At 39.9% G+C, this 16,251-nt stretch overlaps 1 protein-coding gene across 3 annotated transcripts in view; it reads right to left on the minus strand.

Annotated features, from left to right (window-relative positions):
* Window positions 1-16,251, minus strand: part of LOC139683049 (transportin-1-like) — a 96,517-nt gene that overhangs the window by 38,870 nt on the left and 41,396 nt on the right. For all 3 annotated transcript variants that reach the window (XM_071577792.1, XM_071577794.1, XM_071577793.1), the window contains 5 exons: window positions 13,759-13,840; window positions 12,914-13,036; window positions 7,190-7,308; window positions 2,017-2,077; window positions 1,172-1,343 (listed from right to left, as the gene is read on the minus strand). In XM_071577792.1, the coding sequence (XP_071433893.1) occupies window positions 1,172-1,343; window positions 2,017-2,077; window positions 7,190-7,308; window positions 12,914-13,036; window positions 13,759-13,840 (557 nt within the window). The remainder of the gene's footprint in view (window positions 1-1,171; window positions 1,344-2,016; window positions 2,078-7,189; window positions 7,309-12,913; window positions 13,037-13,758; window positions 13,841-16,251) is intronic.

Consider the following 16,251-nt stretch of genomic DNA (forward strand, 5'->3'; position numbering starts at 1 on the left):
ACTGTGGACCACAGAGCACCTTCTGTCATTTCAGCTATGTTTTCCAGAAAATATTGATTTAATTCTGCAACCTCTACACACAACGACTACAAGAACAGCATTATGAAGTTAAAACTATAAAAAAGATACTTTACAAAGGAAAACATATTTGTGCTTTTTGTCTTCTAAAATAATAATAACAATAATAATAATATTATAAGCTTAGATATGTCTCAAAGTTGTTTGATCCATAAGCTTAAGTTACATGTTCAAATAAGTTACATAAGCTTAAGTAGCATGTTCAAATGAAGGGGAAAAAATCAAACACACAAACCAGATTTAGAGGAAAAACTGAAGTAAAATAAAGCATTAAGCTAAGAACAATGTGTAAGATTGTATTGGGTCTGGCTGAGATGGAATTCATTTCCCCATAGCAGCCCTCACAGTGCTGTGCTTTGCATTGGTAGCTAAAAGGGTGATAACACACCAGTGTTTGGCTACTGCTGAGCAGTGGCTGACACAGCATCAGTGCTGTCTTTCCAGCATTCCCCCCTTCAGTAGGCTGGGGGTGGGCAAGATCCTGGGAGAGGACACAAGTAGACCAACTGACCCAAACTGACCAAAGGGATTTTCCATACCATATGATGTCAGCTCAGATATAAAATCCAAGGAAAGGAGGAAGAAGGGGAGGAATTCATTATTTACAGTGTTTGCCTTCCAGAGCAACAGCTACATATGCTGAAGCCCTGCTTCCTGGGAAGTTGAACATTGCTTGCTGATGGGAAGTAGAGAATAAACCTAATTTGTTTTCCTCTTTGCATCCAGACAAGGTCAACCCACCACAAAGACTTTTTAAAAAAGCAATTATATATGTTTTGTATTATCTTGTAGAATTAAAATTCAAAATCCAAAGTTTCTGTTGAATTGCTTCCAGCAGATGTTTGCAGCTCTATTGGCCATATTCAAAATAAGTTTACAGGTGACTAGATTATTCAATACAGTTATAGAGCCAAAACATCACCTGAAAGACTCCCCCTCTGCCCCAAGCACCAATTACATCAGCAGATATTTCTTTTTTCTATTCAAAAGTAAAGCCTCAGTATTCCTATACACAAACTCCTCTTTTTACTGTGGTTCTTGTATTATGCAAGAAGCTATATTTTGAAACATTTTACACATTACTTTGACATACTTAAATTCCAGTCAGAAATAGTATCATTATCATCATCAAGATCATTGTCATCATCGTCATCATCTTCAGTATGATCTTCTTCATGTTGCTGAGCTACTGTCCGTGAACGATGAAAACGAGGTCTTATGTCCTGTTCACTATCTGGAATAGCTTCATCTTCTTCAACATCCCCCTGTCAAAAAATGTTTTATCAGATAAACTAGTGCAACTATATTGCTCAAGGAAGTTAAAAATTTAGTGTCAATTTCAGTTCAATATTTTAAAAACATGTGAAAGATTCACATCCCACTTGTGCTGCCCAGCTAAGTAAAAATGCCATTATTCTTGCATTCTGCTACAGTATTTACCAGAAAAAAAATTCAGTAAAATAGAAGCAACAGAGGTAATCTCATGGAAAAGCACAAAATACTCTTCTTGTTAAGAAATTACCTTGCTGGGAAGGAATTAGAAGGAAGAAGAGAGAGAGAAATTCAAGTATACAAACACATTCTAAAATGTTGTGATGGAAAAAGCTGTGTAGTTCAAGCTAGAAGGGCATTAAAATTAATTCTGATCATTTATTTTCAGGCTGCTTTGCTGCAGTAATTCATGAGTAAAAGTATCCCAGCTCTGCCAAAGCTGGTTGAAAGAGGAGAGGAGCAAAGCAGGAAAGCCCACAGATTATTTTCCAACAAACATGGCAGCATTTGCATTTAGTTTTTGGAACAGCACACCTTGCCCCAAAAAGCTAAATCTCCATTGAACAGATGGCAGACCAAATCTGGTCTAGCAGCTCAACTATTACGATTTACAAGTCATAAGTTAACCAGATATTCTTACTGAGTATAAAAGAAAGGAATGCTTACCTTTAACAGAATAATATCAATCTCTGAATATTTCATACCATTTACCAGCACAGGTATCAGTCTACAAAGAAATATTGATACATGTCAAGAAGGAAGACCCTGGTAACTACAAGCCTGTCAGTCTCACTTCAGCACCTGGCAAAATTATGGGGCAAGTTATTCTGGGAGTTATTGAAAAACATTTGAGAGACAACACAGTCATTGGTCACAGCCATGGGTTCACAAGGGGAAAGTCCTGTTTAACCAATTTAATTTCCTTTTACAACAAGGTCACCAATCTAGCTGACCAAGGGACACCAGTAGATGTGAGGGGTTTTGGATTTTTAGCAAAGCTTTCAATACTGTCTCTCACAGTATCATACTGCACAAAATGTCCAGCACACAACTAGACAAGTCCATAATAGATTGGGTGAACAACTGGCTGATGAGTTGGGTTGAAAGAGTTGTTGTAAATGGGGTCACATCAGGCTAGCAACTGGTCACTAGTGGGATTCCCAAGGGCTCAATTCTAGGGCCAGTGCTCTTTAATGTTTTTTTAAATGATCTGGAAGAAGGAATCAAATGTACAGTAAGTTTGCCAATGATACTCAACTAGGAGGAGCTGTGGACTCCCTGGAGGCAGAGAGGCCCTGCAGAGAAACCTTGACAAATGAGAGGGCTGGGCAATCACCAACCATATGGAGTTTAAGAAAGACAAGTGCCGGATTCTGCACCTGGGACAGGGCAAGTCTGGATGTATGGACTAACTGAGGAATGAGAGGCTGGAGAGCAGTGCTGAGGAAAGGGATCTGAGGGTCCTGGTTGATGGCAAGTTGAATATGAGTCAGCAGTGTGCCCTGGCAGCCAGGAGGGCCAACCATGTCCCAGGGGGCATCAAGCAAAGCACTGACAGCTGGTCAAGAGATGTGATTATCCTGTTCTGCTCTGCACTGGTGCAGCCTCACCTTGAGTACTGCGTGCGCTTTTGGGCACCACAATATAAGAAAGATATAAAGCTATTAGAGAGCATCTAAATGAGGGCAACAAAGATGGTGAAAGGTCTTGAGGGCAAGACTTATGAGGAGCAGCTGAGTTCACTTGGTTTGTTCAGTTTGGAAAATAGAAGGCTGAGGGGTGACATCACAATCTACAACTTCCTCAAGGAGGCCAGGAGATGGGGAGGTGCTGATCTCCTGTCTCTCGTGACCAGCGATAGGACATGAGGAAATGGAATGAAGCTGCATCAGGGGAAGTTCAGATTGGACATTAGGAAAAGGTTCTTCACTGAGAGGGTGGTCGGTCACTGGAATGGGCTCCCTAGAGAAGTGGTCATGGCAGCAAGCCTGACAAGTTCAAGGAGCATCTGGACAATGCTCTTAGTCATATAATTTAGTGTTAGATAGCCCTGCGAGGAGCAGGGAGTTAGACTTGGTGATCCTTATGTGTCCCTTGCAACTCAAGAGATTCTATGATTCTATGTCAAAATAACATAAATAAAACAAGCTGGTTTTCATTTACCTGGTCCATAATTTTGGCTGTAACCACACTCTCCTCAACCACAAATAAACAAACAAAAAACCCCAGACAAAAACTTAGCCTGATAACAAAAGTTAGTACCACAATGACACTCCATTTCATGAGGTTCACTAATACTTTGTAATTTAAAAAAGTGTTAATTTCTAACTAGAGGAAACCCAATGGCACAACTGTGTTTTACATTTTGAAAACAGGATATTCTTCCCCATGATGAAATCTATTTTGAAGCACCTTTCAGAAATTAAGTCAAATTCTTTTCAGTAAGAATTCACACTTCCAAAATATGCTTGTTAAACAAGTTATTAAGTTGGCTCTCATGTATAATATTTGTCACTTCATTTACCTGTGGCTGAAGACTCTATCTCACTACTCTTAAGGATGGAAGTCTACCTACATTGAGCCCTCCTATCCTTTTGTGATTACTTCAAGTATCACCCCTTAAGATAAGTCCTCGACATTGCAGAGATCTTGACATTAGTCAAGTCATTAGTCTATATCAGAACTTTACTTAGTTATTAAACTGGTTATGGACATGAATCTCCAATGGCATTGATGTATGGCAAAAAAAAAGTCTCAGGGGAAAAAAGTAAAGTATTTTACATAAAACCACATTCACTACAAAAATGAATCCATAAAAATAAATATATGTTTTAGAAGCAATATCAAGCTAATACTGAAAACGCCATGGACTGACCAAGCACCAGCGACAGACATAATCTCTCTATATTCTTCAGCCAAGGAATATTGTTTCTGAAGGTATTCAAGCCAGCAATAATATTCATGCATCTCAACGACAATAAGAACTAAAAAATTTCCCTCAAATTGCAACTGGAAAATGGCATTAACCTGTGTATAGGCACAGAGGCAAGAAGCAACCCACCACCACTCTGTGGAGCAAGAGAGACTGATTTTAGTCATGGCAGGATTGTGATAGTGCACCTCTCCCCCACCCTATCCTCGGGCCTGCTCTACAACCTCAGAAGCTCCGGACAAGTCTTGACCAAATTAGCTGAGTGGTGAAGCACCCCTTTACTATACCAGTTGGGCACTGAAGCATCCCTGACTGTGACAGGAGCTCTTGCATGATATAGGTGGGAACGACACCGGCCATAACAGGAACATCATCTGCCTGACCAAGGTGGGGAACAAAGGAAAGGCAGTTATTCTTGTTTGCCTTGGTAAATTATTTACCTGTAGCCCGAGTGAAGTGGTACCACTGTTACAAGATCTTTTGAAAAAATGAATCGTACCTCGAGTGGAATGGTACCACTGTTACTGGACTTTTGGGAAAAAAGATCAGTAGTTACCTACTTGAGTCATGGCCAGGATGGAAACTTACTGATGACTAAAGCCAACTCTCTTGCAACCCTATAAGCAGCGATCCTAAGTGAGGCCCTCTGAGTTCTCCTGGACTGCAGCGGGCTATGACCAGCAACCTCCCTCTGAGCAGGACACCTCTCAGAGCTCACAAACCCTCGAATTTGTGATACTCAAAGGACCATCGCTGACGACAAGGCCTAGGCTGATATCTTCCCCTCTCCCCCCCATCTCCATGCTCCTCCAGGTGCAACCCTTGCCTGTTGGGAAATGCAAAGGGATTTGACATGAGTATTTTACCGAACCTGAGGGGAATTTTTGATAGGTACATTTACACACATAGAAATAGGCATACACATGGTTTTACCTGTGTGCGAGTGAATTGATTATGGTATGAATGTTGTTATAGTGAATCTATAATTAAGTCATTGTTATAACTGTAATAAATCCTACTGAATCATTTTTAAATGCTAAATTAGTTGATGATTAAGTGCTGCTAAACCCTTCTGCACCCTTTTGTATCCATATCCTTTGCACCCTTACCTCCTTTTGCATTCCCAGTCTCTGTGTAAATCATTCTAAATTGATTCGAATCTGATTTTCCTATGTATGCTTCACCTATGTAGTAATAGAGTGAGCCTTGCCATCAAACTCTGTTAAAGTCACACTTTCACAAATACATATTAAAACCTGCTTTTTGCCAATACCTTTGATGGTGGCTGAACAGCTGAAACTACTCATTCTCAACAATTACCTTCTGAACCTTCAATGAAAGAAAAGTAAGTATTCGGATTAACACTCATTACTTGGCATTTCTGCAGCATACTTCATGAAGTATGCAGGAGCTATATATTTTATAAAAAAGTCTACAGGAGCAAAACGGAACAAGATATTAAACAAACAAGTTTTTAGATCTTGTCCCACTTAATCTAATATAAAAGAATTATCATCAAGTTTTGGCAAATTTATATAGTTCCCTAGTCAAAAAGGACTCGCCAACAAACAAGTTGCTTTCAACAAATACGACATTGAAAGATAAGAGATATGCAATGTTACTCTTATCCATTTTACCATAAATATAAAAGCTCCTTAAAAAAAACACAAATACTGAGGATAAAGCTGTTGCAATGTCAATGTTCCTGTAGGCCCGAAGAGGTTTACAATTTATACTGAGAAGGTGACTAGTATTAACATGTGTGTTGGGAAGGAGGTAGGTTGAATCAAGAACTGTGCTATCATTCTTTTTTATTTTGAGCTATAAGATTAGGATTTAAATAAAAACATTTTAAAACTTAAAAGTAATTTCTCGTAACGTTGGTTCTTCTGTTTTCAACTCCTATTTCTGTACTGCTACAGCAGGTGTTTTAATCTCAATTCTCTGTTTTCTAAATGCTTATGAAAATGAAATTTGGAAACCCCCTTCCTTTTTTTAAATTGCTTTACATCTAAAATGGTCGTTTTTGCTGAAAATGTGTGTCTTCTCTCAAGTTTTTAACTGGAAGAGCAGAATCATAGACAGAACTGCTCTAGTATTTTCAAAAATCTTCCATGCATATATCAAAATCAGGGTCTCCATTTACTGGGAACACTGAAGAATTTGTTTCCTATTGAAAAAGCCTTTAGATTAGTCTGGAAATAAGTTATTAGTGCTGTTGCAAACATTCAGATGTTTAAATCTCAGACATGGATATTCAATTCCTGTTCAATCAAGGATCTACATTTTAAGGCTTAGGACAACTTTTTGAAACTTAGAAAAAAGTCTTTGAAGTTTAAAAAACTATTGCCAGTCTGAAGAAGTATGAAGAGACACATTATACATGCTTTCAAGTTTAAATTGTGGTGGCAATTGATATGAAATTGATTCCTAAATCTAAATGATCTTGTCATTTTGTTATGTGGTTCATAAAGATGGGGAAACCCTGACACGACTATGCACATAGAAGCATTGCACAGAAATGCTCACAATATCAGTTGTCAAGACAACATCTTCATGGTACACCAGATATTACAGGTGATGTCACATGGAGATGTCTATTTAAGCTTAAGCACATGATAGTATATCTTTGTATCAATCTGATACTTAACAGGATGTTAAGGTTGAGGTAGAGCACCAGTGACACAGTTTAGGTTGCTTCTGGAGACAAGTCTGAAATCCTCAGAAGTATTTTCAGTGACCTCTGTGCTACAGTCATTTTTAATATGCACAAGAACTAGCTACAAGAAACTCCTCCTAAGCATACAGCAAGCTAGATACAGTCTATATAAGAGTAACCAGGAAAACGTCAACTGAAGTTTAAAGATGATGATTTCAAAATAACTAGTTCTAATTCTTAATACTTACTTAGTAAGATGTCGACATAATACATCTTTACAAATTGGCTGTTCAGCCAAAGTCAGCCAAAACTCGCAAGCCTCCAAAGCAACATTTTCATCTTGGTCCTGGGTCCTTTGAAGCATATACTACACAAAACAAAACCAATCTTGTATAAGTTTTAACTGAAGAAGCTATCAGCGTTGCAAAGCATGTTTTCAAAAACAGACTATGCTCCCAGAGTAATTTTGTTTCTTTGGTGCAAGGGTAAGAAACAGATATGAGACTACTTAAGGCTATGCTGAGAATAAGCCAAGAGACTTATTTCTCAATGCTAGATGATTTAGATTCTAAGATTTTCACTGTTTAGGTGAGAACATTATTACCAAGAACAGAGACCCATGATACTAAAAAGTTTCCTGAGAATAGTGGGGTTTTTCTTTAATTATTATTTTACAACCCCCTCCTTTCTCCTTTTGAATAAAACTTACTTCTGAATAAAACACTTTGCAAGATGGTAATACTTTTTATATCCAGTACCATAGAAAAGCTTCCCTTTAAAATCTTGATTATCTGACAGGATGCAATTAAGTATAATCCATAACAGGGGAAAGAAAGGTCTCACTTTTTTCTAGCATGAATGGTAATTCAGAGATTCAATATCAAATCTTTAAGCTTGTCGTTAAAATTTAATCTCCCTTAAACAAAAAATAATCAAATACTTGCCTAAACAGAAAGGCTAAATATACCACAGCTACATCAGTTTTTTGCACATGATTGCCAAAGCAATTTACATAAGACACTTGCAACTTCCAAAAGAGTAATTTCTGCATTCTTCTATGCTCGCTCTTATTTATGAAACAGTTGCTTCTTCCACTCATTTTAGAAGCCTCATGGAAGTCCATGCAGCTACCTTTCCTCACGCATTCATTTAAAATGAGCAAAAGAAATCCACCTTCAGAATTACTATTTTGTTCTCAAAATTAAATAGAATGGGGCAACTTATATTATCCTTATGCATTTCAGGGATACAAGATTTGCAACAAACATATCCCTTACTACAGGGTTGCATCAACAGAAGTGTGACCAGCAGGTCAAGGGAGGTGATTCTCCCCTACCACTCTGCTCCGGTGAGACCCCACCTGGAGTACTGCATCCACCTCTGGGGGCCCCAACACAAGTCCAGCAGAGGCCATGAAGATGTTCAGAGGGTTGGAGCACCTCTCCTATGGAGACAGGCTGAGAGAGTTGGGGCTGTTCAGCCTGGAGAAGAGAAGGATTCGAGGAGACCTAGCACCTTCCAGTACCTAAAGGGGCTCCAAGAGAGCTGGGGAGGGAGTTTTTGCAAGGGCATAGAGTGACAGGACAAGGGGGAATAGCTTCAAACTGACAGAAGGCAGGGTTAGATTAGACATTAGGCAGAAATTCTTTACTATGAGGGTGATGAGGCACTGGATTAGGTTGCCCAGAGAAGCTGTGGATGCACCATCCCTGGAAGTATTCAAGGCCAGGCTGCATGGGGCTCTGAGTAACCTGGTTTAGTGGAAGGTGCCCCTGCCCATGGCAGAGGGGTTGAAATTAGATGGTCTTTGAGGTCCTTTCCAACCCATCCACTACATTGCTGGGCAACCTGTGCCAGTGCCTCACCACCCTCACAGGGAAGAATTTCTGCCTAATCGCCAATCTAACCCTGCTCTCTTAACAGTTTAAAAACACTGCCCCTTGTCCTGTCACTACAATTCTTGATAGAGTCCTTCCCCATCTTTCCCGTAGGCCCCTATAGTAAGAATAGTGATACTAGTAGCAAAGTGCGGGAAATATTATTTGAAGGCTTTAATTTTTTATAGTATTTCACAGAATATTCTGAGTTGGAAGGGATCCACAAGGATCATTGAGTCCAACTTTGAAGTGAATGGCCCATATGGGGATGGAACCCACAACCTTGGCGTTATTAGCACCGTGCTCTAACCAACTGAGCTAATCTATCAAAGTGTTCCTTTATGGAATTTTTCTCACCCTACCAACACAAAGATTTGGGAGTTGAAGTGCCCGGACTGAGAACAAAGGAGTGGTTGATGGCTCCAGATTCCAACTGAATGGTGGGGCGGAGGTGAGAAAACAGACTCTTCGAGCCCTGCCCCCCTCCCCCCCTTCCATCTCTGGGCCTTCTGAGCTAGAGAGAAGAGAGAGAGAGGGGTCACAGCTGCTTTGGGGCACACTGCAGACATTTTCTTCCTGGGGACCGACTTCGACTGCAAGGAGATTTTTGGGAATTACCACCACTCCTCAACTCCCAGCGTTTCCTTCTTTTGAACAAAGGAAAAGGAGAGAGAGAGTCTGCTCTTCCCCCCATGGGAAAGGCTCCATCCTGCGCCACGTGAGTCATTCACCCCCTTGTCTCTGCCTCGCTGGGAAAAGACTGAGAATTCACCTTGCAGCCAGCCAAGGTGTGACACTGACACTGTCCATAAATATAATTGCATCAGGAGGAACCTACAGGTTTTTTTGGGGGGGTTGTTTTTTTTTTTTGTGCTGGAGGAGTAGTTTGCGCTGGTCTGTTCATAGTTATATCCATATCTATATATAGTAGTTAAGAACAGTTATCCTTCTTATATACATTTTCTAATTAAAGTTTTGGGTTTTTTAAAAATTTTTAAAAATTTTTAATTTTTTTTTTAAATTTAAGGGGTGACGTGATTATTGAGGAGGAATCCTCTCCTCTGGTCTTGGTAAACATTTTGGTTTCCCTCAAACTAGGACATAATCTCAGGGTCATTCTTGTGCCATACTTTAATAAGTATTTTTAATAATAAGCTAAAAAATTCTACTGACTTTAGGCAGTGGAAATAGTTGCTTCATAACAAAAAAATTACAAAATAGCATAGAAATATTATTCAGAATTGGTTTGCATACTCTAACAATGTTGTGTTAGTCTTGTTATGTCAAACTATCAAGAAAAAAAGAGCGTGATGCACAAAACATTAAGACATCCTTTGAGCAGTAACAGACATCTATCTGAAAGCAACAGAATGCACACAATCTTATTACTTCAGCAAAAAGATGAGTTTCTGCGTTATAACTTCATACTATCAACACAATTCATTTGAAATAATCTCATGCATTGTTGAGGGAGGAAGAGGTTGAAAACAGAAGACTGGCAAGAGAGAATAAGTTGGTTTTAGAATTGTTTTCGCTCAAAGACCAATCTTGCAGCTGGCAAATGCTAAGAATATTGGTTCAGTACCTTATGTTTCCTTTAGGTTGTTTTCTGTCTGTTGAAAGAAATGGAGGTCTCTCAAGGAAGATGACAGAATGTTGTTAAAAACTTAAAAGTATTCTTTCCCACAGGCTTTGGGGCAAGGGAGATAAGAGAGAAAGTTTAGAACTGTAAAAACAGCCTAGTGACCCACTTGCGCATGGGTCAGGCCTTCGATATGTAAGGCAAAACTTTTTGCCCCTGCTACACTTTGACTTAGCAGTGTATGTCCCTGCAAATGATGGAATAAATCTATTCTTCACACTTCAGCTGTGAGTCATGGCCATCTTGGTTAGCCTGCATCTATCAATTCTTACAATTGTACTATAAAAAGTCAGGACTTCTATCGACAAAGATCTTAGGAGCCATGTGTCTGGCTAAATATGCTCTATGAACATACAAGTGCAATCTAATAACTGAAATCTGTTAAGTCAGTCTACTCCTGACATATCCTGTTCTGTCATATTCTCAGACAAAGAAAGGAGAAAAAAAAACCACAGAAAAATACATATATGCTGCTTCTCACCTGGAAGTACACACTCAAAAAACCCACTGAAATCCAAATTCAACCATCCCTGTATCCTCCAGGAACTTGGCAAGAAAGTTAATACTAAACCTGTCTGGTTCAAAAGCATGATGCTGGCCAAGACCTTCTCTCTTAGAATCACAACTGAATCATTAATATTCTTAACTACTTTAAAAGTGATTCTCCATAACCATGGAAAACCCTATCATGTGGATACAAGTTTCTCTTTTTAAGAATTCATTCAGTTAGAGCAGCTACCATCAGCAGCATTCAGCTTGCAGATATTCAAGCTTCCAAGGAGCAAGACCAGACTCATTTGAATGTTGGACATTCTGGGATATTCGAGAATATTACATTGGCACGTACCAATGTGTATACAGAACTGGGGAAATCAATAACAGTACACAGTAGTCCCAAAACTGGGGGGGAAGCGGGGAGGGGAGGAAGTCTAAATTTTATTACAGAGCAAAAGTTCACTACTACTGTCTTTTGTAGAGAAGATGCCTATTAAGTTTTCCCAACAAAATAAGGGATACAATGAGAATACAAATTGGATCTTCTGGTTGCTGACATCATTTCTACCTGCAAAGTCCACAAGTTCCTTACTGATTTGTTTGCTGACAACCTCAAATTGTGTGGTGTGGTCAACACTCTAGAGGGAAGGGATACCATCCAGAGGGACATCACAGGCTTAAGAGGTGGGAGCATGCAAACCTCATGTAGTTCAAAAAGGCCAAATGCAAGATCCTACAGCTGGGTTGGGGCAATCCCAAGCACAAATACAGGCTGGGAGGAGAATGGATTGAGAGCAGCTGTGGGGAGAAGGATGTGGAGCTGCTGGAGCAAGTCCAGCAGAGGCCACAAAGATTCTTGGAGGTTGGAGCGCCTCTGTTGTGGAGACAGGTTGAGAGAGTTGGGGGTGTCCAGCCTGGAGAAGAGAAGGATTCAAGGAGACCTTCTAGCACCTTCCATTAATTAAAGGGGCTCCAAGAGAGCTGGAGAGGGACTTCTGACAAGGGCCTGAAGTGAGAGGACAAGGGGGAATGGCTTCACGCTGACAGAGGGCAGGGTTAGATTAGACATTAGGCAGCAATTCTTTACTGTGAGGTTGGTGAGGCACTGGATCAGGTTGCCCAGAGAAGTTGTGGATGTACCATCCCTGGAAGTGTTCAAGGCCAGGCTGGATGGAGCTTTGAGCAACCTGGTCTAGTGGAAGGTGTGTCTGCCCACGGCAAGGGACTTGGAACTAGATGATCTTTAATGTCCCTTCCAACCCAAACCTTTCTAGGATTCTACGATGGTAGGAGGGTGAAGAGCCAGAGAAGTTATCACTTGCTGACAATATAATCTCCAAAGCTTTATTCTCTCTTTCAAAAAAAAGCCAAACCAGACCAAACAAAAGAAAAAAAAAATCTACCTCAAGTACCAAGAATCCCTAATTGCCCTGGTTGCCAGGGTTGGTGTCATGGAATTCCAGACAACACTAGACAGATGTTACGGGTCACTTCAATTTGATGCCTCTCTAATGCCCTTGTCAAGGAGCAAAAAAACCCAAGAACTTAGCACATTCTTCATTTTGTCTGGACTTAGCCCATATGGAATTTGACACTGGGTTATGACCCACTTGTTCATATATGTGCATGAGAAAGATACTGATCTTTGCTATATTTCCAGTCTAGTAAGTAGTATATGTAAAAACTACCTAGAAACTGCCAGCATTTCCCAGAAATATGGAAAATACAACTCGAGCAGGCAAGTACCAGTTGATTGGTCCTCTGGTTGGCAATCAGCTAAAAGAAAACTTTTGCAACTTCAATCTTAAAGAATAGCAAAGAGTAGGCAAGCACAAGCATAAAGTGAAGAGTAGGCAAGCACAAAAGTAACATACCTATTCTGATGTATGCTTTTAATTTGCTATTATTTATGCAATCCCAAACACATTTCAGCATGCAATCTGGGAAATAAGACTCACCTCAACGATACTAATCATATGAGGAAGCAGGCGATCCATTCGAACTTCCAGCAACATTACCAGAGCACGACAAACATTTTTGCGTACTTCAGGCTCCTCATCACCAGCCAGTGCAAAAAGATTCTGTTGGAAAGTAATACCAGTTGAAAAGCCTCAATTCATCTAGTTCAACTTGTATTTAAATTGACATTATTGGCAAACTAAAGTATGCAAACATGTACTTCTGTACCCTCCCACCCCACACCTCAGAAAACCGTATTATTTCCTAAAGGCATGGTTTTAGCAAACAAACTCTTCAGACTTTCAATGTGTATTGTTACCCAGTCTTTGGTCATGTGCACATTAGACACAAGAGCATTATTCCCTGATTTTTTTCCCCGAAACATTAATGAAGTTCTGAAGCTAGAAAATGCCTTCAGTGCATAACAGCAGCAAATAAAATACTCTGGATAACCCAAAATATTATCCTTCTAATCCACGTTCAGTAGTAGTATTCAGAGAGACCTATAATCTAGACTCAGTGACATGATGATCTCTGTACTGAACTCTCAGTCACAGGTAAGTGACAGATTGCTGGCAGTACCTCTCTATGGAAGGAGTTTCCTCTGTTTATGAAAAGGAAGAATTTTCAAAATACTAATTTCTTGGGCTGCGAGAGTGCTTAGAATAATTTGAGCATAAACATGCAGAATGACCTTCAATTCATGGAGATTGAAGCTAAGAATGGGAAGCCATCAAGGTGCGGAGTTTGGAGGTAGTGGTGGTTGTAAAACATTATTCAAAGCTCTTGATCAATTAAGATATGTTGTTTGACTTTAATCCCCCAACCAACAATGCACACTCACCTCAATAAAAGAATCTATGTGCAACATAAGAGCTTGAGTTCTGCTGATGATAAATTGATTGACACAAGCAACAGCATGAGACCTACAAATAGAACAGTTAAAACATGTTTTTTCATGACTTAAACATTTTCTTAACTGCACATAGGCATCAAAAACATTAGGAAATAAATCACATTGTCCAAGCATCTTCTAGAGGCAAGAGGGAACAAATCTGCACATCTGTATTGTTACCAAGAAAAATTACTAAACCACATTTTTAAGTACTACCTTATACTCCAATATGTCTAATAAATAATTTTATATTAAGTATTCAGCAAATAAAAACCATAGCAGGATGGCTATACCTGGCACATTTGTTCCAAACAGTATGCAAGGATATTCTTTTTCAGTATATTATGATTATTAATTTTCTCTGATATTAACAATTCCATACAAGTCAACATGGTGAAATTTTAGCATGCCCTTCTTCATTGCGAAGTATCCAACTGTCTTTGCAAGACTTATAGAATTTAATGAGACCAAGATGCATCAGTGTATCAGGAATTAGAATTGTTGACATTTTTGGTCTGTGTTTTTGCCATCTGCCACCTGTGAGGAAGATCTACCCTTTTCCTGCCTAGTTCTAAGGAGGAGCTGATAAAGTGAAAAATTTGTCCTTGAAGAAAAAGACTTTGCATAAACTAGTTATTTTGAGTCTCTCCTATTGGTTGGACTGCCTGGGGAGGAGAGAGCTGTTAGGGGAGGGAGCTTGGGGAGAGAGAGAGAAGAATTTGAGGCAAGAGAGGAGGCAGCAGCGAAGTCGGTAGCTTCTTCCCCGGCGGGGGAGGGGGGGGAGGGGGGAAGGCTTCAGTGCCCCCCCTCCTCCCAGGCAGACATCTCCAGAGGGCTGGTTTGCTACAAGAGGGAACCTGTTGCTGCAGTGAGTTGGCTAGTGGGTCGGTGGGACATTGGTGCCAGCTACTTCCTTGGTGAGTGGGGGGTGTTGGCACACCTGGGTTTATTGCTTTTTTGAAGGCTTTTTTTCCTTCCTTTTTCCACCATAAAACTCCTGTCTCTGGTGAATAAAAAAACCCGTTTGTTAATCTTTTCACAGCGTCTGTCTCACTTTCTGGCATCGAACTCACCCTAAAACAATCAGTAATATAGTTGTAGCTTAGAACAAATACACACTTGCATTAGGATATATAATAAAACACTTGTGGTAGAAACAAACTAAAAGTGAAGAACTGGTTCTTCTATTTCATTTCATGCAAAGCCATTGCTTACAAGTCTTTTTCATTCTCAGATACAAAAGTCAAATTATGTAAGTAAAGGCACAAGATAAAGTTACCTTTAAAAGCCTCTGAAGATCCATTCAAGTATTTTTACTAACGTAACTTCAAACATCTAATCTGTTCAGACATTTCTTGGAAGAAAGTCTCATAAAACAGTGTTCAAAAGTTGTCTCTTGACAGATTTAAATACTGTTAATATTTAAATACTGCTAATTACCAATTTTATTTTACTGACACTACTAATATTCTTCATACTTCAGCACTATGTACTGAAACCAGGCCACAGGTTAGGGTGATCTGCTTTAAAGTTGAAACTGGTTTAACTATCTCAAAGCCTAGGTTTATCTTTCTACAAGTGTCAGTTCATGCTTTATTATATATGTAACTTAGTGTGCATCTATTTTAGGTGAGTTTCTAAATCTTATTTAAATTCTAACAAGATATATTCCTAGTTATGGTCTTTCTTTTAGTCTTCACCATCTACTGCTGCTGGCAATAAATGAACCCTCCAAGTCATAGAATCTTTCAATATAATTTTCAAACAGGAGTCCCAAAACACATTTCAGAGAATCAGACAATGGTTGAGGTTGGAAGCATCCTCTGTAGCTCATCTGCTCAAGTAGGGCCACCTACTGCTGGTTGCACAGGACCACATGACAATGGCTTTTGAATATCTCCAAGGGTGGGGCCTCTATTACCTCTCTGGGTAACCTGTGCCAGTGCTTGGTCATCCTCAGAGTAAAAAGAGTGCTTCCCAATGTTCAGAGGGAACCTCCTGTGTCTCAGTCTGTGCCCATTGCCACGTGTCCTGTCACTGGACACAAATGAAAAGAGGCCGACTCTGTCTTCTTTGCACCCTCTCTTTGGGTTTTTACACACATGGATGATGTCACCCATGAGCCTTCTCTTCTCCAGGCTAAACAGTCCCAGCTCTCTCAGTCTTTCCTCATAGGAGAAATGCTCCAGTCCCTCACCATCTTTGTGGCACTTCACTAGACTCTCTCCAGTAGCTCCATGTCTCTCTTATACTGGAGAGCCCAGAACTGGACACAGTCCTCCAGGTGTGGCCTCACCTGGAGGGTGAGAGGAAGGATCACCTCCCATGCTGGCAACACTCCAGCCCAGGATACCATTCATTTTCTTTGTGGCAAGGGCACATTGCTGGCTCATTTCAAGGTAAAAGCTACTGTTCTTGTTGATAAATATTAGCAAAAACAAA

Source organism: Pithys albifrons, chromosome 26 (genome assembly GCF_047495875.1).
Source record: "Pithys albifrons albifrons isolate INPA30051 chromosome 26, PitAlb_v1, whole genome shotgun sequence".
In the NCBI taxonomy this organism is placed as follows: Eukaryota; Metazoa; Chordata; class Aves; order Passeriformes; family Thamnophilidae; genus Pithys; species Pithys albifrons.